General features: G+C 48.4%; 1 protein-coding gene across 9 annotated transcripts in view; it reads left to right on the forward strand.

The window, feature by feature from the left end:
- The window catches only part of strada (STE20 related adaptor alpha), a 72284-nt gene that overhangs the window by 10213 nt on the left and 40097 nt on the right, over window positions 1–21974 (forward strand). For 3 of the 9 annotated variants that reach the window (XM_085966661.1, XM_085966669.1, XM_085966662.1), the window contains exons 2-4: window positions 8336–8391; window positions 10223–10280; window positions 17213–17241. In XM_085966661.1, the coding sequence (XP_085822787.1) occupies window positions 8380–8391; window positions 10223–10280; window positions 17213–17241 (99 nt within the window). In that variant the 5' untranslated portion in view covers window positions 8336–8379. Of the gene's footprint in view, window positions 1–8333; window positions 8392–10216; window positions 10281–17212; window positions 17242–21974 lie in introns of those variants that run through there. The other 6 variants (XM_085966665.1, XM_085966666.1, XM_085966667.1 and 3 more) reach the window with 5 other exon arrangements.

A 21974-nucleotide genomic window follows, 5' to 3' on the forward strand; every position in this document is an offset into this window, starting at 1 on the left:
GCAGTACAGAACTACCGTCAGTGAGAGAGAGGGCAGTACAGAACTACCGTCAGTGAGAGAGAGGGCGGTACAGAACTACCGTCAGTGAGAGAGAGGGCGGTACAGAACTACCGTCAGTGAGAGAGAGGGCAGTACAGAACTACCGTCAGTGAGAGAGAGGGCGGTACAGAACTACCGTCAGTGAGAGAGGGGGCAGTACAGAACTACCGTCAGTGAGAGAGAGGGCAGTACAGAACTACCGTCAGTGAGAGAGAGGGGGCAGTACAGAACTACCGTCAGTGAGAGAGAGGGCAGTACAGAACTACCGTCAGTGAGAGAGGGGGCAGTACAGAACTACCGTCAGTGAGAGAGGGGGCAGTACAGAACTACCGTCAGTGAGAGAGGGGGCAGTACAGAACTACCGTCAGTGAGAGAGGGGGCGGTACAGAACTACCGTCAGTGAGAGAGGGGGCGGTACAGAACTACCGTCAGTGAGAGAGGGGGCAGTACAGAACTACCGTCAGTGAGAGAGAGAGGGCGGTACAGAACTACCGTCAGTGAGAGAGGGGGCAGTACAGAACTACCGTCAGTGAGAGAGAGGGCGGTACAGAACTACCGTCAGTGAGAGAGGGGGCGGTACAGAACTACCGTCAGTGAGAGAGAGGGCAGTACAGAACTACCGTCAGTGAGAGAGGGGGCAGCACAGAACTACCGTCAGTGAGAGAGGGGGCAGTACAGAACTACCGTCAGTGAGAGAGGGGGCAGCACAGAACTACCGTCAGTGAGAGAGAGGGCAGTACAGAACTGCCGTCAGTGAGAGAGAGGGCGGTACAGAACTACCGTCAGTGAGAGAGAGGGCAGTACAGAACTATCGTCAGTGAGAGAGGGGGCAGTACAGAACTACCGTCAGTGAGAGAGGGGGCAGCACAGAACTGCCGTCAGTGAGAGAGGGGGCAGTACAGAACTACCGTCAGTGAGAGAGAGGGCAGTACAGAACTACCGTCAGTGAGAGAGAGGGCAGTACAGAACTACCGTCAGTGAGAGAGAGGGCAGTACAGAACTACCGTCAGTGAGAGAGAGGGCAGTACAGAACTACCGTCAGTGAGAGGGGGGGCAGTACAGAACTACCGTCAGTGAGAGGGGGGGCGGTACAGAACTACCGTCAGTGAGAGAGGGGGCAGTACAGAACTACCGTCAGTGAGAGAGGGGGCAGTACAGAACTACCGTCAGTGAGAGAGGGGGCAGTACAGAACTACCGTCAGTGAGAGAGGGGGCGGTACAGAACTACCGTCAGTGAGAGAGGGGGCGGTACAGAACTACCGTCAGTGAGAGAGAGGGCAGTACAGAACTACCGTCAGTGAGAGAGAGAGGGCAGTACAGAACTACCGTCAGTGAGAGAGAGGGCAGTACAGAACTACCGTCAGTGAGAGAGAGAGGGCAGTACAGAACTACCGTCAGTGAGAGAGAGAGGGCAGTACAGAACTACCGTCAGTGAGAGAGGGGGCAGTACAGAACTACCGTCAGTGAGAGAGGGGGCAGTACAGAACTACCGTCAGTGAGAGAGAGGGCAGCACAGAACTACCGTCAGTGAGAGAGAGGGCAGCACAGAACTACCGTCAGTGAGAGAGAGGACAGTACAGAACTACCGTCAGTGAGAGAGAGGGCAGCACAGAACTACCGTCAGTGAGAGAGAGGGCAGCACAGAACTACCGTCAGTGAGAGAGAGGACAGTACAGAACTACCGTCAGTGAGAGAGAGGGCAGTACAGAACTACCGTCAGTGAGAGAGAGGGCAGCACAGAACTACCGTCAGTGAGAGAGAGGGCAGCACAGAACTACCGTCAGTGAGAGAGAGGACAGTACAGAACTACCGTCAGTGAGAGAGAGGGCAGCACAGAACTACCGTCAGTGAGAGAGAGGACAGTACAGAACTACCGTCAGTGAGAGAGGGGGCAGTACAGAACTACCGTCAGTGAGAGAGAGGGCGGTACAGAACTACCGTCAGTGAGAGAGGGGGCAGTACAGAACTACCGTCAGTGAGAGAGGGGGCAGCACAGAACTACCGTCAGTGAGAGAGGGGGCAGTACAGAACTACCGTCAGTGAGAGAGGGGGCAGTACAGAACTACCGTCAGTGAGAGAGGGGGCAGTACAGAACTACCGTCAGTGAGAGAGAGGGGGCGGTACAGAACTACCGTCAGTGAGAGAGAGGGCGGTACAGAACTACCGTCAGTGAGAGAGGGGGCAGCACAGAACTACCGTCAGTGAGAGAGAGGGCAGTACAGAACTACCGTCAGTGAGAGAGAGGGCGGTACAGAACTACCGTCAGTGAGAGAGGGGGCAGTACAGAACTACCGTCAGTGAGAGAGAGGGGGCGGTACAGAACTACCGTCAGTGAGAGAGGGGGCAGTACAGAACTACCGTCAGTGAGAGAGAGGGGGCGGTACAGAACTACCGTCAGTGAGAGAGGGGGCAGTACAGAACTACCGTCAGTGAGAGAGGGGGCAGCACAGAACTACCGTCAGTGAGAGAGAGGGGGCGGTACAGAACTACCGTCAGTGAGAGAGAGGGCAGCACAGAACTACCGTCAGTGAGAGAGAGGGCAGCACAGAACTACCGTCAGTGAGAGAGAGGGCAGCACAGAACTACCGTCAGTGAGAGAGAGGGGGCGGTACAGACCTACCGTCAGTGAGAGAGGGGGCAGTACAGAACTACCGTCAGTGAAAGAGAGGGCAGTACAGAACTACCGTCAGTGAGAGAGGGGGCAGCACAGAACTACCGTCAGTGAGAGAGGGGGCAGTACAGAACTACCGTCAGTGAGAGAGGGGGCAGCACAGAACTACCGTCAGTGAGAGAGGGGGCAGTACAGAACTACCGTCAGTGAGAGAGAGAGGGCAGTACAGAACTACCGTCAGTGAGAGAGAGGGCAGTACAGAACTACCGTCAGTGAGAGAGAGGGGGCAGTACAGAACTACCGTCAGTGAGAGAGAGGGCAGTACAGAACTACCGTCAGTGAGAGAGAGGGCAGCACAGAACTACCGTCAGTGAGAGAGGGGGCAGTACAGAACTACCGTCAGTGAGAGAGAGGGCAGCACAGAACTACCGTCAGTGAGAGAGAGGGGGCAGTACAGAACTACCGTCAGTGAGAGAGAGGGCAGCACAGAACTACCGTCAGTGAGAGAGGGGGCAGTACAGAACTACCGTCAGTGAGAGAGGGGGCAGCACAGAACTACCGTCAGTGAGAGAGAGGGGGCGGTACAGAACTACCGTCAGTGAGAGAGAGGGCAGTACAGAACTACCGTCAGTGAGAGAGAGGGCAGTACAGAACTACCGTCAGTGAGAGAGAGGGCAGCACAGAACTACCGTCAGTGAGAGAGGGGGCAGTACAGAACTACCGTCAGTGAGAGAGGGGGCAGCACAGAACTACCGTCAGTGAGAGAGGGGGCAGTACAGAACTACCGTCAGTGAGAGAGGGGGCAGTACAGAACTACCGTCAGTGAGAGAGGGGGCAGTACAGAACTACCGTCAGTGAGAGAGAGGACAGTACAGAACTACCGTCAGTGAGAGAGAGGGCGGTACAGAACTACCGTCAGTGAGAGAGGGGGCAGTACAGAACTACCGTCAGTGAGAGAGGGGGCAGCACAGAACTACCGTCAGTGAGAGAGGGGGCAGCACAGAACTACCGTCAGTGAGAGAGAGGGGGCAGTACAGAACTACCGTCAGTGAGAGAGGGGGCAGTACAGAACTACCGTCAGTGAGAGAGGGGGCAGTACAGAACTACCGTCAGTGAGAGAGGGGGCAGTACAGAACTACCGTCAGTGAGAGAGGGGGCAGTACAGAACTACCGTCAGTGAGAGAGGGGGCAGCACAGAACTACCGTCAGTGAGAGAGAGGGCAGTACAGAACTACCGTCAGTGAGAGAGAGGGCAGTACAGAACTACCGTCAGTGAGAGAGGGGGGCAGCACAGAACTACTGTCAGTGAGAGAGGGGGCAGTACAGAACTACCGTCAGTGAGAGAGAGGGGGCAGCACAGAACTACTGTCAGTGAGAGAGGGGGCAGTACAGAACTACCGTCAGTGAGAGAGAGGGCAGTACAGAACTACCGTCAGTGAGAGAGAGGGCAGTACAGAACTACCGTCAGTGAGAGAGGGGGCAGTACAGAACTACCGTCAGTGAGAGAGAGGGCAGTACAGAACTACCGTCAGTGAGAGAGAGGGCAGTACAGAACTACCGTCAGTGAGAGAGAGGGCAGTACAGAACTACCGTCAGTGAGAGAGGGGGCAGTACAGAACTACCGTCAGTGAGAGAGAGGGCAGTACAGAACTACCGTCAGTGAGAGAGGGGGCAGTACAGAACTACCGTCAGTGAGAGAGGGGGCAGTACAGAACTACCGTCAGTGAGAGAGGGGGCAGTACAGAACTACCGTCAGTGAGAGAGGGGGCAGTACAGAACTACCGTCAGTGAGAGAGGGGGCAGTACAGAACTACCGTCAGTGAGAGAGGGGGCAGTACAGAACTACCGTCAGTGAGAGAGAGGGGGCAGCACAGAACTACTGTCAGTGAGAGAGAGGGCAGTACAGAACTACCGTCAGTGAGAGAGGGGGCAGTACAGAACTACCGTCAGTGAGAGAGAGGGCGGTACAGAACTACCGTCAGTGAGAGAGAGGGGGCAGTACAGAACTACCGTCAGTGAGAGAGGGGGCGGTACAGAACTACCGTCAGTGAGAGAGAGGGCAGTACAGAACTACCGTCAGTGAGAGAGGGGGCGGTACAGAACTACCGTCAGTGAGAGAGAGGGCAGTACAGAACTACCGTCAGTGAGAGAGGGGGCAGTACAGAACTACCGTCAGTGAGAGAGGGGGCGGTACAGAACTACCGTCAGTGAGAGAGGGGGCAGCACAGAACTACCGTCAGTGAGAGAGGGGGCAGTACAGAACTACCGTCAGTGAGAGAGGGGGCAGTACAGAACTACCGTCAGTGAGAGAGGGGGCAGCACAGAACTACCGTCAGTGAGAGAGGGGGCAGTACAGAACTACCGTCAGTGAGAGAGGGGGCAGTACAGAACTACCGTCAGTGAGAGAGGGGGCAGTACAGAACTACCGTCAGTGAGAGAGGGGGCGGTACAGAACTACCGTCAGTGAGAGAGGGGGCAGTACAGAACTACCGTCAGTGAGAGAGGGGGCAGTACAGAACTACCGTCAGTGAGAGAGGGGGCAGCACAGAACTACCGTCAGTGAGAGAGGGGGCAGTACAGAACTACCGTCAGTGAGAGAGAGGGCAGCACAGAACTACCGTCAGTGAGAGAGAGGGCAGCACAGAACTACCGTCAGTGAGAGAGAGGGGGCAGTACAGAACTACCGTCAGTGAGAGAGGGGGGGCAGTACAGAACTACCGTCAGTGAGAGAGAGGGCAGCACAGAACTACCGTCAGTGAGAGAGAGGGCAGCACAGAACTACCGTCAGTGAGAGAGAGGGGGCAGTACAGAACTACCGTCAGTGAGAGAGAGGGGGCAGTACAGAACTACCGTCAGTGAGAGAGAGGGGGCAGTACAGAACTACCGTCAGTGAGAGAGGGGGCAGTACAGAACTACCGTCAGTGAGAGAGGGGGCAGTACAGAACTACCGTCAGTGAGAGAGAGGGCAGTACAGAACTACCGTCAGTGAGAGAGAGGGCAGCACAGAACTACCGTCAGTGAGAGAGAGGGCAGCACAGAACTACCGTCAGTGAGAGAGAGGGGGCAGTACAGAACTACCGTCAGTGAGAGAGAGGGGGCAGTACAGAACTACCGTCAGTGAGAGAGAGGGGGCAGTACAGAACTACCGTCAGTGAGAGAGAGAGGGCAGCACAGAACTACCGTCAGTGAGAGAGAGGGCAGTACAGAACTACCGTCAGTGAGAGAGAGGGGGCAGCACAGAACTACCGTCAGTGAGAGAGAGGGGGCAGTACAGAACTACCGTCAGTGAGAGAGAGAGGGCAGCACAGAACTACCGTCAGTGAGAGAGAGGGCAGTACAGAACTACCGTCAGTGAGAGAGAGAGGGCAGCACAGAACTACCGTCAGTGAGAGAGAGGGGGCAGTACAGAACTACCGTCAGTGAGAGAGAGAGGGCAGCACAGAACTACCGTCAGTGAGAGAGGGGGCAGTACAGAACTACCGTCAGTGAGAGAGAGAGGGCAGCACAGAACTACCGTCAGTGAGAGAGAGGGCAGTACAGAACTACCGTCAGTGAGAGAGAGAGGGCAGCACAGAACTACCGTCAGTGAGAGAGAGGGCAGCACAGAACTACCGTCAGTGAGAGAGAGGGCAGTACAGAACTACCGTCAGTGAGAGAGAGGGCAGTACAGAACTACCGTCAGTGAGAGAGAGGGGCAGTACAGAACTACCGTCAGTGAGAGAGGGGGGCAGTACAGAACTACCGTCAGTGAGAGAGAGGGCAGCACAGAACTACCGTCAGTGAGAGAGAGGGCAGTACAGAACTACCGTCAGTGAGAGAGAGAGAGGGCGGTACAGAACTACCGTCAGTGAGAGAGAGAGGGCAGCACAGAACTACCGTCAGTGAGAGAGAGAGGGCAGCACAGAACTACCGTCAGTGTGAGAGGTCAGTGCAGAGTGACCGTCAGTGTGAGAGGTCAGTGCAGAGTGACCGTCAGTGCAGAGTGACCGTCAGTGTGAGAGGTCAGTGCAGAGTGACCGTCAGTGTGAGAGGTCAGTGCAGAGTGACCGTCAGTGTGAGAGGTCAGTGCAGAGTGACCGTCAGTGTGAGAGGTCAGTACAGAGTGACCGTCAGTGTGAGAGGTCAGTGCAGAGTGACCGTCAGTGTGAGAGGTCAGTGCAGAGTGACCGTCAGTGAGAGAGGGGGGAGGGTGCTGGAAGCGGTGGCATTATGAATTCATCTCCAGTCATTGCTGGAAATTGTTGCGAAGCCATGCCGGCTTTGTCTCATTATCAAAAGGGACTGAATGCCTGAGTGGCTGTTGCCGCATTGTGAATCCTGCCGTGTATTCATCCTGAATGTTAATTGTGTCTCTGTGTAAAAATCCTGCCTGGATGGTGTAGCCAATGTATTATAAGCTCTTCAAGCTTAGTTCTGTGAAATATTTGAGAACAATTGATTTTATTGTTAGATTAATGACCTGGGCACAGGAAGCAATAATGAGGTCTGCATTTCTGCAGAAGGGCTCTAACCCAGCCGTGATTTTTTTGGCTTTGCCTTGAGCCTGGGTTTACAATCGGTCTTGTGCTGCATGTACATGTTCCCATTTATTAATGGCTTATTGATGGATCTATTTTCATCAGTGTCTGAACTGCCCAAGATACAATATTTTAATCCCTGGAAAAATATCAAGCTTCACAAGCAGTCAATTGTACATGTTAATGGACCCGTGCTGTACCTGCCCTGGGAGTGTTTGATGGGACAGTGTAGAGGGAGGTTTACCCTCTATCTAACCCGTGCTGTACCAGCCCTGGGAGTGTTTGATGGGCCAGTGTAGCGAGAGCTTTACTCTGTATCTAACCCGTGCTGTACCTGCCCTGGGAGTGTTTGATGGGCCAGTGTAGAGGGAGCTTTACTCTGTATCTAACCCGTGCTGTACCTGTCCTGGGAGTGTTTGATGGGACAGTGTAGAGGGAGCTTTACTCTGTATCTAACCCGTGCTGTACCTGCCCTGGGAGTGTTTAATGGGACAGTGTAGAGGGAGCTTTACTCTGTATCTAACCCTGTGTTGTACCTGCCCTGGGAGTGTTTAATGGGACAGTGTAGAGGGAGCTTTACTCTGTATCTAACCCGTGCTGTACCTGTCCTGGGAGTGTTTGATGGGACAGTGTAGAGGGAGCTTTACTTTGTATCTAACCCGTGCTGACCCTGAGCTTGGTAGGAGAATGACTCTGACAGTGGAAGAAGTAGGAACAGTTCCATTTCCACGTCCTGCGGAAGATGAAGCTGCTGTGTCGTATGTGGAATCTGCCCAGCCCCCCATTTGCCTACATTCTTTTATTGGGCTCTCAAAAAATAAATGTGTTGACATTAATGCCAACTGTTTACCCCCAATAATGGGTTGGTCCCTCACTATTGAGGTAATAATCATTGCAAGGAACAGGCTTGCCACACTGTTGGCACATTGAAGGATCTAATTTGAACGAAGTTTATTTGTGGTACAAAGCACCGAGATGTAGCGGTGTCTATGGCGAACCTGGTAAACTCTTTGGGGCATTATGTTCACTTAGATTTGAACAAGGAGCCGGAAGGGAGCCTTTATAGTTGGTGTTGATTCACTGGCCAGTGTGTTCTCCCACATGATGGGTGTGTTGCAGTCCCACCGTGATGTGTTTGAGTTTATAACGATGCTCTTTTTTATACTAGATCTCTTAATGGCAGTGCCTGTTTGCTGAGACACCAGCTTTTCCATGTCATTTTTGGTAAGTCCCGTTTTATTTCAGTAAAGTTACATTAAATAATAGCTGTTTCAGCCAGCTGGACTACTGAAATTGATTTTCCCATGATCAAGGGCAATATTGATGATTGGTTTATGAAAAAGAAACCTACGCGAGCCAGTCGACACGTGACTGACTACAGGGCGTGTGAGTTTGGAGAGCCCAGCCTGGCAAGTGACTTTTCACAAAGCACAGTGTCCTTGTTTTAGTTTTTAGTGTTTTTTTTTTTGCTGTGTAGTTTCAGCTTTTAACATGGGAAATACTGATGCAAAATAAATGATTGCCTCTTGATTTCACAGCTTAGGTACAATTCTGCTCAGTGCAAGTTACAGGTCCCCCTGCTCTTCGCCCCAATATTAGAAGACACCCTGCTCTCCCACCCCCCCCCACACCCCTGCAGAATTTGTTCTATTTTCCACGCCAGCTGTTCTGTAGCCTAAGCCCGGTTGCCAGCTTGTGCTGAACTCGGGGCAGTTTTGTCCTCTGGACTTGTGCCTAATTCTAGGAAGTTTGCAGCCAGAAGATCGAAAAGACTTCAATCTTGGCTGGATTTGAACCAGTGTCTGACATCACTGCACCACCCAGTCCCAGTGCAAAGACTTTTAATGTGTGTAATCTTACAGTTCAAAGAAAACCATGCGTTACACTGTCACTTTATCTTTGAGACCTACATTTCTAAGCCCAGAGTACGGGGGTGAAAGTCTCCTCTCTGACTGTTATCAGGATCTTACAGGAAATTTGTTTGGGGAGTGTGTTAGGATCGACTGTTAGTCAATGTCCTTCTCTGGTTCACAATGAAATGCACAAGTAAGCATGAGAGATTCGATGGTGGCGTATATAGAACAGACTTTATTATTCCTATACAGCACAGATGATCAATCTATATCGTACACCGAGAATAGCTTTTCTGTTTCTGTATCTTATCTTTCGAGCTCTCCAAATAACTGTTGAAAGCCATGCTCCTTTATACACCTTAGTTGTCTATATTGAATGTACATGGCACAAATGAGACTTCCTGATTTACCTGTTAATGAATCCTTTGAAAGCCGTCTATTCACATAAACAGTCTTAGCTGTTTACTTCAAAGATACTTCTCTCAAACAAGACTTCCTGACCTAACTGTTCTCGAATCCTTTGAGGAGTAGTTTTATTAAGAGTTAATGGACCCTTCTGCCTATGATTATTACAGTAGCCCCTAAAGTTATACTTTAATCACTCATGGTTGATGTTATCCTAGTCACTTATTTCCTTGCTCAAGTATTTCTCGTGGATAATACTCGGACATCTGGAGCAGAAGATAGGCCACACTTTCGCCTGTGGCACCCCAAAGCTAGCTTGTCTATCTTGAAAAGCTGGTTACTCCAAGATGCAAGGAAGTTTGATTATTAACCTTTAACCCCCCAAGATGCCCAACATATAACACTCCAGGATGTCCAACAGAGTAGAGTGCCACTCGGGCTCCTACCAGGTGAGGTCCATACAGGTCAATTGGGCAAAGTCCCAATCTTTCCCAGGGCCCATATGCCAGCAAGTCACCGCCTCTGATGGAAGAGGAACAAGGGGAGAAATTTGGAGGCGGGGGATAGCAAACCGCTGATTTGCAGTGAGATCTGTAGCCTCAGACTGAAGCTGCAAAGTGCAGTCTTGGGAAAACTGAGTTAGAATCTGGAAACTGCTCATCAATTTCTGCTTTCGCTGCTTGGATTTTTTCCTAATTATTCTGGAGCAGGGAAAGCCTTATAAAGACCGTAGGAGGGTCTGAACAAATACTAATTGTGATTTCTCTTGTCTCTCTCACTGGAATTGCGTGGCCTAGCGGTGGGTGTCTGAAAAACTGAGCGTGGAGAGCCTGCAGGACGTGGGACTGTTTGGTGGTGAGTTAGTTTTGTGCCATTCTGTACCACTGCTGTTCGAGAGGAACCGAATGTGGCAGATGACCAAGGCGGGGGAAGCGGGTGGATCATCCCTAAGGGGCCAATGGCAATTCTTTTGAGCGTGGTTCTCACTCGATCTTGATCCCTATCTCTGCCTCTATCTCTTCTCATCCCTACTCTTGATGTCAGCGTGCCCTGGGCCGTCCTTCACTAAGAGCTGGGGGAGCTGGTGGTTCCTGTGCCTCTACCAGTAACATTCTGAACATAGCTGTGCAGTAGCCTGGGGGAGTTGGTTTCCCCTCTGATGTGTTGGGTTTATTTAGGATATTGTCATATATCTTTTACCTCTACGACAAGTTTGAGGACTAGGAAACATCTGGTTAATACTCTTTATTAAATCAAGTCAATGAGATAATGAAGCACAACTTAAATGCAGTGTATATGAGATATGGGTACCGACTATACTCTCATATCGAGGACTCCTCCAGGAGATTGCTAGCGTGTCATCTTGACTGCTTACGCTAGCCGCAGCAAGACTAGATGGAAGTTCCCCAAGAAGCTCCGATGTGCTTTTACTTTTATGTTTCATTACGTGGGACAAGTGTGGGTGCCATATGTCATTATGTTCTGTGTGTATGCTGTTTATACAGCTGCTATCATTTAGTGTTAAGGTTAGCTGTTACCATTTATTGTGCATGCCTTTTGATGTCTTATCTCTTCCAATCTTTGTTGCAAAAGAAACTTATCTACACTGGAGTCCATTCAGCATTAACATTCCTTTCCGTCCCCCCTCTCTGCAGTGTGTTTTAGCCTAATAATCCTACAGTACTCTAGCTGAATATATTTTATATATATAATGTTCAACTAGCTTGATCTATTTAATACAAAAACAAAATACTGCGGATGCTGGAAATCTGAAATAAAAACAGTAAATGCTGGAAATACTCAGCAGGTCAGGCAGCATTTGTGGAGAGAGAAACCGAGTTAACGTTTGAGGTCGATGACCCTTCGTCAGAACAGTTCTATTTAATAATTGATATGTGACTATCCTTACATGATATTCCCACATCCCCTGCCTCCCACCCCCACCCCCACTTGCCGTGGGGAAACTGACCTCTGCACTCTGGCTTGACTCCTGTGAATTAGGAGGGATTTCATTTTCTTTACTATTCATCCTTCTCTGTCACACACATGCTTGCAATAAACCGACCTTTTTGGATCTCCTGTAAGTTGCAATTCTTTGTGTATAAAACGACAGTCAGCAGAGCTGATGCTTTACACAGGTGTTTTAGTGAACCAGAGTCAGATGGATGAAAAAAATGACACTCGCAGTGGTCCTGAAATGGCTTGAGTGCGAAATTTCTCACCGTGTTGGCTGTGCGCCACAGAAAATTCCAGTGTAAAACCAGAAAATGCTGGAATTGTGTAGCCAGATGATCAACATCTGAAAGAGAAAAGAGAAATTAGTTTGGGGGTAAGCCTTTATATCGTTACTGAAGGATCATGGTTCTCTGACTGACTGACTTACCTGCTGAATGTTTCCAGAATTTTCTGTCTTCATTTCAGATCTGCAGCATTTGTAATTTTTTGTTTCATCACTAAAATGATGCTGCCTCAGTGGTTGATTGCGAGCCTGTGGAATTGTTGGAGATTTCACAATGTTTTGACCTGCATGCCTCGTTCTCGATTGGGGTTGAAGCGCTAGTCCTACTCCGAGTCCTTCAGCGATGGTGAAACAGTTAAGAAACTACCCATGGGTCTCAATTACTGGGGCAGGTTTAGTGCTGCCCTACAGGACATGGCCGAAGAATGGTAATCCCCACTCCACGTGAGCTCCGAGAATTGTCTCTTTGAATCCTTAAGAATGACTTAAGTATTCCTCAATTTTACTAAAATCCTGAGCAGACCGGTGTAAAACTAGCTGCAGTTTGTCGCTGGGACATGAAGAGAAACATGGAAATGACTGTGTTTTTGTTAATGGAGTTCTCAGCTCCCCAGTCTTCAGCAGTCCTCTATCACTTTGCCCAAGTCTAAGCCTGCTCAGTCAGTACCAGCAGGCTATTCCGACATGGAAGGCATCACGCCCTCGCCAGGTCCCTCCCTCGTCTGCCATGAACCCTGGCTGATCTCCTCTTAACCCCAGGGGCACTGAGGCCAATTTTTATGCCCAACTGCTGAAGGCAGAAGTGATTTTGAAAACATATATATATATATATTTTCCTTTCTTTTCCCATTTCACTTCTTTCCAGGCCATTGTTCTCGCACCACATCCCAACTGAGAGGGAGGGAGGGTGAGGTCCAGTAGTTACCTGCTGGGGGATGAGTAAGAGCAGACCTCCCTCCTGCCCCCCAGCCCCTGCTCCCCATGGAGTAGTGCCATTCCAGTTCTAGGGACCAGAAAGGAAGCAGAGGGCCTGGCTGAGGTATTTAGTGAAGACAGATACAGAGTATTCACTTGAGAGGAGGATGGTGCCAATGGCACAGCACCTACCCTCGGAGAACTGCTCACACATCCACACCCGCGTGTGAATACGGTGATGTATCAGATTACATTCTCTTGGAGGTAGAAGGTATCCCACAATGTTTGTTGGGTACAATGAGATACAAAATATGAATATTTTCTTCAGTTTAACTAAATTTCTGAACCCAAGTCCCTGATAATCCAGCTAACCATAGACATTCTGGTGCAGGTGGCTGTTCAGCCCATTATGCTGGTGCGGTGTTGGCTCCACCACTGCTTAATCTCATTTTCCTGCTCTATCCGTGTCCCAGCTAATACTGTTTTTTGTGTTTCTTTAAATTCCCCCTCTCAATGATTTGTCTTTTGTTCATATTCTTCTGAACCCTTTTCTCCTCTCCAGCCCTAGCACTTGTGCCCTGCCTGTCTCTTCACCCCAGGCACCTCTGACCATTGTGTCTTGCAGAATGCTCTGGAGCAAACTGTCTGTATAAACAAATTCTATCTTGTTTGCAAATTAGCCAGCTAGGACAGTCCGGGGTGGCTTTTCCAACGTCTCTTTCAGTACTGAACAGATACAAGGACACCCTTAAACCATAAGCAGTCTTCAATGGTGATGAAAATGGCAAATAGGATCTTCAGATGTATAGCTTGGCAGAACTGAGCACAAGTCCCAGGAAGTGACGGCTCGTGCAAAGCACTGATCTGCCCCCACCTCAATACAGTGTGCCGTTCTGGGCATCGTACCACAGCACAGCAGTGGGTGGCGGTGGGCACATCCTGGAGTTGGAAGGAGCACAAAGGAAGGCAACTAAATTGAGAAATGGGATTGGTCACCTGAGCCCTGAAGAAAGACTACAGGTAGCAGAATGTTTACATAGGAAAAGAGCAGCTTAGCGAGGACCTTATTGAGATACTATGGGGACTAGATGGACAAGATCTCAGAACGTTAATACGAACTTTGAGACAAGAGAATAGGGATTAAAACCTAGATGAGAAATGGTCCAAGCTGGATATATTAAGTACAGAGGAGATCTAAAAAAGGGAATAAGAGGGGCAAAGAGAGAGTATGAGAATAGATTAGCGGCTAACATAAAAGAGAACCCAAAAGCCATTTATAAACACACAAGTACTAAAAGGGTAGTCAAAGGAAGGGTAGGGCCGAATAGGGACCAAAAAGGAGATGATCTTGTGGAGGCAGAGGGCGTAGCTGAGGTGAGTACATTGCATCTGTCTTCACTAGAGAAGAGGATGCTGCCAATGTAGCAGTAAAGGAGGAGGCAGCAGCGATATTGGATAGGATAAAAATTGATAGAGGAGGTACTTAAAAGATTGGCAGTCCTCAAAGTAGAAAAGTCACACGATCTGGATGGGATGCATCCTGGGTTTCAGAGTGAAGTAAGGGTGGAAATTGCGGAGGCTCTGGCCACAATCTTCCAATCCTCCTTGGATATGGGGGTGGTGCCAGAGGACTGGAGGATTGCAAATATAACACCCCTGTTTAAAAAAAGGGGAGAGGGATAAACCCGGCAACAACTGGCCAGTCAGCCTAACGTCTGTGGTGGGGGAACTGTTAGAGACAATAATTTGGGACAAAATTAATTGGCATTTTTAAATGTATGGGCTAATAAATGAAAGTCAGCTCAGATTTGTTCAAGTCAAATCATGTTTGACTAACTTGATTGTATCTTTGACGAAGTAATGGAGAGGGTTGATGAGGGTAGTGCGGTGGATGTTGTGTATATGGATTTTCGAAAGGCATTTGACAAAGTACCACATAAGAGACTTGTTAGCAACATTAAAGCCCATGAGATTAAAGGAACAGTGGCAACATGGATACAATATTGGCTAAGGGACAGAAAGCAGAGAGTAGTGGTGAACGGTTGTTTTTCAGATTGGAGGGAAGTATACAGTGGTATTTCCCCCCCAAGCGTTGGTATTGGGACCACTGCTCAGTTTGATATATACTAATGACTTGGGTATATGGCCATAATATCAAAGTTTGCTGATGAAACTCTGAAATGTAGTAAACAATGAGGAGAATATTAACAGACTTCAGGAGGGCACAGGTCAGACTGGCAAAATGGGCAGACACATGGCAGATGAAATTTAACGCAGAGAAGTGTGAAGTGATGCATTTTGGTCGGAAGAATGAGGAGAGGCGATATGAACTAAAGGGTACAATTTTAAAGGGGGTGCAGGAACAGAGAGACCTGGGGGTGTACGTACACAAACCTTTGAAGGTGGCAGGACAAGTTGAGAAGGCTGTTTAAAAAACATGGGATCCTTGGTTTTATTATTGGAGGAATAGAGTACAAAAGCAAGGAAGTTATGCTAAATCTTTAGGCCTCAGCTGGAGTATTGTGTTCAATTCTGGGCACCACACTTTAGGAAGGCTGTTGAGGCCTTGGAGAGGGTGCAGAAGAGATTTACTGGAATGGTACCAGGGATGAGGGACTTCAGTTACGTGGGGAGACTGGAGACGCTGGGGTTGTTCTCCTTAGAGCAGAGAAGGCTAAGAGGAGATTTGATGGATGTGTTCAAAATCATGAATGGTTTTGATCGAGTAAATCAGGAGAAACTTCCAGTGGCAGAAGGGTCGGTAACCAGAGGGCCTAGATTGAAGGTAATTGGCAAAAGAACCAGAGGCGAGAGGAGGAAACCGTTTTTTAAACAGCGAGTTGCTGTGATCTGGAATGCACTTCCTAAAAGAGTGGAGGAAGCAGATTCAGTAGTAACTTTCAAAGGGGAAGTGGATGAATACGTGAAGGGGAAAAAAAAGTAGTGCTATGGGGAAAGAGCAGGGGAGTGGAATTTATTGGATAGCTGTACCAAAGAGCCAGCACAAGCATGATGGGCTGAATGGCCTTCTGTGCTGTATCATTCTATGATTCTCTGGTGAATACACAGTTAAGATGGAGTTTATGGAGGATATTATAATTTTAAGAGGGTGATGGATGATGTTTTGGCAGAATGTATAATTGAATGGGTAAATTGGATAAGAAGTCTGTGATGTTTGTGTCAGATGGAGATGATCTTTTCCAGTCTTGTAGAGGTCTGTGTCCCTAAGAAAATTGGAACATGTGGCTGGAGGGTGTTGGTTAGTCCAGGAGTTGCCTCACTGATAGCCATGATCTCCTGGAGCTTGCTGGAATTTTTCCTGAAAAGCTGGCCACGGGTTTTATTCTCTGTTGCCTTCCCCAGGAGTTGGTGTTACTTGTGGTTAGGGAGAGTAATGTGCGATGTTGGGTATCAATGGGCCTTTTCTTGCTTTCTTTTGGTGTCTTTGTATCTGATGGGTAACCCCTTTCTTACTCCTAGCTTTCAACCTCGCTTTACATCGTACCCTTATCTATTTCTATTTTATCTGTACTACTGTGATCTTTGCTGCTCTGTGCTTTCCTCTCGTTCCTCCTGTTTCTCTTCCATGGATCCTCATTATAAAACCTTCATTGTCTCTTACTTCCTCGGGACCTGAAAATGACACGCCCTTCCCTCCCTCATTCTTCTCTTCCACCTATAATCTGTAGGCTTTTAACATCCAAGCTCAGTGTTTCTTCTCTGGCATCTTGAAGATTATGGCTTTGTCCTTGAGCAGTTTGGTGTGAAAGATGCTTTTAATGCCATTCACTTTAGTTGCACACTGCAATCCTCTAGCTAATCTTCTTTTGTTTTGTCGAAAGGATCTTCATACTTTATGGGAAGAAAGCACTGCGATGTGTTATAATGTATACTGTATTTTTCCAAAACACACTCATTTGGGGTCTCTGCTATGATGTTAATTCCTTTATTGTGCACTCCTATGGAATCAAGTCATAGAATTATTCTGCGGTGATGATTACACAATATTCTATTAGCATTCTCGTGGAGACTGTAATAATAATATGTATATAAATGAATGTACAGGAAACTTTGTGCTATCCGGGACCGAGCTGTTGCCGTCCCATCAAAACTGCCGGACAAACCAGCGCTAATGTTGAAACGTACGGAGATTTTGAGTTCCGTATCTGGCAACAAACCCTAACAGCTTCTAAACAGTCGGCCGTACCTTGCAAGCGTCTCTGTAGCTTAGCAACAGCTTCAGCGAGACCTTGCAGAGCCTGACTGGTGAAAAAAAGCAACGAAAAGAAAAAACACCTAACAAAACGGCTCCTGATTTTTGCCGGTGGCTCGAGCATTCCGGACAGTTAACCTCCGGATAAACCAAAGTTTCCTGTAATAAGTGAGCATAATAAGACTAATTTAATGCTGGTGTCAGATGGTGTGTTAAAAACGACTAAAATCTCATTTATTCTCAAACGCTGTTATCGCTGTAAAATGCCAATCGCCTTACTCTGAGCAATCTGTAATTCTGTGCCTGTGCCATGTGACCATGACTTGGATTGATGTGTCAGCTATGGTCATGTTTACCAGTCTTGTTTGCCAATAGTTTTGCCCCACAACTGAAAGTCAACTTTTAGTTTCTTTGCTTCAGAGCGGCCTCAGGCGGAATATCACAGAAAGGTGAGTACCGAGCACCAGAAGGTTGTGATATTGTTGGTTGCATGTGAGCCCTTGTATACTGTGGTGTGTGACTTGTGCTGTGGTCAGTGTTCCTTTTCGTTCCTGGTCTGTACAGGGCAATTTTGTAGTGTTCGAAAGGTAATTGTGTTATTAATGACATTACATATCATTTTGCAGCACAGAAACAGGCCATTCGGCTTAACACGCTCCACACGAACCTCCTCCCGTTCCTCCTCATCTCACCCTATCCACATATCCTTTGATTCTTTTCTCCCTCATGTATTTATCTAGCTTCCTCTTAAATGCCTCTATGCTATTCGCCTCGACCACTCCGCGCGGTAGTAAGTTCCATATTCTCACCACTCTGAATAAAGAAGTTGCTCCTGAATTTCCTATTCGATTTATTAGTGGCCCCTAGTTTTGGTCTCCCCACAAGTGGAAACATCTCTAATTCTACCCTATCAAACCCTTTCATCATTTTAAAGACTTCTGTTAAATCTCTTTCCTAGGGAAAAGAGCCCCAGCCTGTTCAGTCTTTTCTGATAGTATCACCTCTCTGTTCTGGCATCATCCTTGTAAATCATGGTTTTGCACTTTCCCCATTGCACATTAAGATTATAGTTGCACATTGTCTCCTAGTAGTTATTTTAACATGGAGCAAATTCCAAAATACAAATCCCAAAGCATGCAGCTTCTCACATTCTTTTGAGCTGCAAGGTTTGCGATTTGTATTTTGAATAGAGAACATGATGATCACAGTGGCTCAGCTAACCAGTCTAGCCCAAGGAACAGGAGCCCTCGCCCCACACTGTAAAATTCTGCTGTATATCTGCACATCTGTGATGGATCCCAGCTGTCTCCGAATGTCACAAAGTAAAGTATTAACAAGGCCAGTGGTACTACAGTAGCATCTCCTTCTATCCACACCGCTGGCAAGGGCAGCTCTGAGGAGCAGGTACATCTTTGCACTCATTGCCAGACAGTGAGCTCTTAATTGGGACGCTGAGCTGGGCCGAGGCTCGCCAACTGCCTACAGAGGAAAAATACAAAATCAGCAAGCGAGTCTGTCAGATATTCGGGCACCGCAGCTCCCAGTGGCCAGCTCAGGTGCATAGACACACTGTCAGCAGAGAATGCTGCACTGTCTCAGGGTAGGGCTGGGCGTGGATATTTCAACTTGGAGGAGAAATTGGACAATACTGTGAAACCTTTACAGTCCATTAGATTAAGATTTGAGCTTTTGATGCTTCAGAACTTTAGCATAAAGATCAAAAAATATGATCGTTTCTCTTTAAAGATGCATTCCAAGGCACGAGTTAATATTCCACGCCACAACTTGGGAGGATACAGCAGCTCATCCATGAGCATCTCTGTAGAAATCCTTAGTGCTGCTCCGTGGCTGGGCTCCCTGAAGCTGCTCTGGAGTATTCTCGTGACTATCTTAGATCAGGAAATGTTACTTATGAACTGGGCTCAAACTCCTATTGACAAGTGAAACCATTTCTAAATAGTTAGTACTGCAGAGTGCTGCTCACTGTTTATCCTTCCCCACCCCCCATTTTTAAAAATTCCAATTTTGTCCTGTCCTCTCCTGAGAGCCCTGATTTGCTGGGGTGCAGGTAACCCCACGGAACCGCACTCAAGTGCGACTATAAACGTGGAGTATCATAAGGTTCATCAACTACAGAGGGCTTCACAACCCAGGCCACTTCATCCCACTTTGAGCAGAGGCCGCCCGGGGGTGACTGGAAGATGCTCCAGCGCAAGACTCCTGGGTGACACTGTTCGTGTGTGTGTCCTGCAGTGTGTCTGCTGCATGGCTTTAGTGCTCATTATATTGTGCTATCATTGGTGAGGTCAGTGATTGCCAGTATTGTGTTTGTGATTTGTCTTTGCCTCAAAAATTGCTGTATTTTACTAGAGAGGTAATCTGTAAACAGATACAGTCCAAAATAGATAGAAATTCAGGTAATCTGCTAAACTATAGGAAGATACAGAGAGTAAAAACTACGTGCAGTCTGCAAGAAAATCCTGACTGAGCTGGGAACCCGAGTTAAATGTGATAATGATTCTGAGAACCTGAGGCCATGAAGGGATTTAAACCTGAGGATCATCAGAATGTTAAACTTGAGGCATTGGGTGACCGGGATCCAATATAGCTCAGGTGATGGACAAACTGGACTTGGTGAAGGATTGAACACAGGCACCAGAATTTTGGATTAGCTGGAATTTATGGAGTGTGGAAGTTGAGAGAGCATTGGGATAGTCGTCTGGAGGTAGTAAAAGCATGGATGAGGGTTTCAGCAACAGGTGGTCTGAGGCAAGACAAGAGGTAGTAAAAGGTCAACATGTGAGTATGTAAATGGTGTGCTTCCCAATATCGGCACTGTTGTAGAGTATTACTTTATCTCCTCTCTAGTTTTGTAATGGTTTTGAATAGGATGTGAGCAGTCTGATTTAGCCTCAGACAGTGGCTGGGGAGGAGGATGGAGTCTTTGGCAAAGGCACAGAGTTTGTGGCTGAGGCCGTTTTACCGATGGGGAAATGCAGCTCAGCTAACACTGAATGTTGGACAAGCAATCTGACAACACAGAGGCAGTGGCGAGATAGAACTGGGTGTCCTCGGCATACATGTGGAAGATGACCACATGTCTGCAGATGATGGCAGCATGTAGGTGAGGAAGAGGAGGGGTCAAGAATATATCCTTGGGAATCTACAGAGCTAATGGTGCGAGGGCTAGAAGAAAAGCCATTGCTGGAGATGCTCTGGCTACGATTGGATAGGTGAGTGGAACCCATTGACGGCAGTCCCACCAAGCTAGACAATGGACACATCCAGTGTCTTCATCAAGCACATTCAGTTCAGCTATGATAGAGTGTAAAGCTCCTTCCACTGTGCTACAACAGTGGATCTTGGCCTCAACCTCGGAAGAACACTCTGTCAGTGTGAATATTTTTTCATTTCATACACTAACCACTGTGAGTTTGCCAGTTTAGTATTTTTATTTGTTCTCTGGATGTGGCAAAACTGCATTTATTGCCCATCACTAGTTACCCATAGAAGCTGGTGGTGGTGGGCTTTCTCCTTGGAACAGTGCAGTCTTGTGTTGACGGTGCTCCCATGATGTTGTTAAGTATGGATTTTGACCCAAAGATAATGAAGGAATGGTGATATATGCCCAATGTCAGAATGGAGGGGAATTTGGAGGTGACGGTGGGTCCATTGACATGGCTGCTCTTGTCCTTTTTGGGTGGTAGAGGTTGTGGGGCTGGGAGGTGTTGTCACAGTAAGCTTGGCGAGTTGTTGCAGTTCTGTAGGTGGTACACGACAGCCAAAGTGTGTTCATGCTGGATATTGATGTTGCGTTCAGGGGCAGAGGCTCTGATCAAGCAAACTGCTTTGTCCTAGACGGTGTCAAACTTCGAGTGTTGTTGCGGCTGCTGCTGTCTGGGCGAGTGGTGAGCTTTCCACCACAGTCCTGACTTGAGCTTTGCAGATGGGGAATCGGTTTTGAGGGGTCAGGAGGCAAGCCAGCGTCGCAGAGTCCCCAGCCTCTGCCCTGCTCTTGTACTCACAATGTTGATATGGTTGGTTCAGTTAAACTTCTGGTTAATGGTGACTCCTAAGATGTTGATGGTGGGAAACTCAGCAATGGTGGTTCTGTTGAATGTCGGGAGATGGCTGGGCTTTCTGTTCTTTGGTGAGTTATTGATCCCAGCCAGGGCAGTGATGTGGTCTACTATTGGTCTCTGCACCCCTGCCTAGGGATAGGAAAATCAGCCTGAGCTCTTGCTCCTGATCACCATGTAGTGACTCCTGCTGGAAAGTACCTGTGTACATAGCTGGGAGTACAGGATCAGGATTGGCCATGGTGTCCTCCATGGGTTAGCCTATTGGCACTCTCTGTCTAGGCTCGTTGATAAAGATAATAATAATTCAACTTTATTGTCATTGTACAATGCACAAGTACATGAACAACGAAATGTGATCTTGCAAGCTCCCATGAGTCCAGTACAAATAACATTAACATTAAACGTAAATAGCACCATCCTGGGAGAAGCAAAGCCGCTGCGTCTGTGCGCGCCGCCATTCCATTTCCACCATTCCTCCTGTCTGACAATCTTCAGCCCAACGCCCGGGCCTGCTCACCAGCCGCCCCTCCCGGGGCTCCTTCTGTGACCTTCTCACCAACCGCCCCTCCTCGGGGCTCCTTCCGTGACCTTCTGCACCTGGTCTTCCCTGATGGTCACCCCTCCAGGTACTAACCAGGCCTGGCTCTGCTTAGCTTCCAAGCCTTGCCAGTGACCCTGTCCCTAGTCCCAGGAACAGGGCTGAAGATTGCTCACTGAGCAAGATGGTAGATGTGTTTTGCACCTCAGCAAGAATTGGCACATTCAAGGCAAAAGTTTATTTTAAAATCCTAGATGTTATCAGAGATCCAAAATGAAGCGAGATCTTGCATTTGTATAGCACTTTAATCACATCCCCAGGAAGTCCCAAAGCGCTTCACAGCCGATTCATTACTTTGAAGTGCCATTACTGTAGGTAGCCAGTTTGCACACAGCAAGGTCCCACAAACAGCAATGAGATAAATGACCAGTTAATCTGTTTTCGTGATGTTGGATGGGGGAGGAATGTTGGCCAGGATATCAGGAGAACTCCCCTGCTCTGCTTTGAGTAGTGTCCTAATGTCCACCTGAATAGGCAGACAGGGTCTCGGGGGTAACGTCCC

Source organism: Somniosus microcephalus, chromosome 24 (assembly GCF_052327205.1).
Source record: "Somniosus microcephalus isolate GS21.2 chromosome 24, FLI_Smic_1.0, whole genome shotgun sequence".
Lineage (NCBI taxonomy): Eukaryota > Metazoa > Chordata > Chondrichthyes > Squaliformes > Somniosidae > Somniosus > Somniosus microcephalus.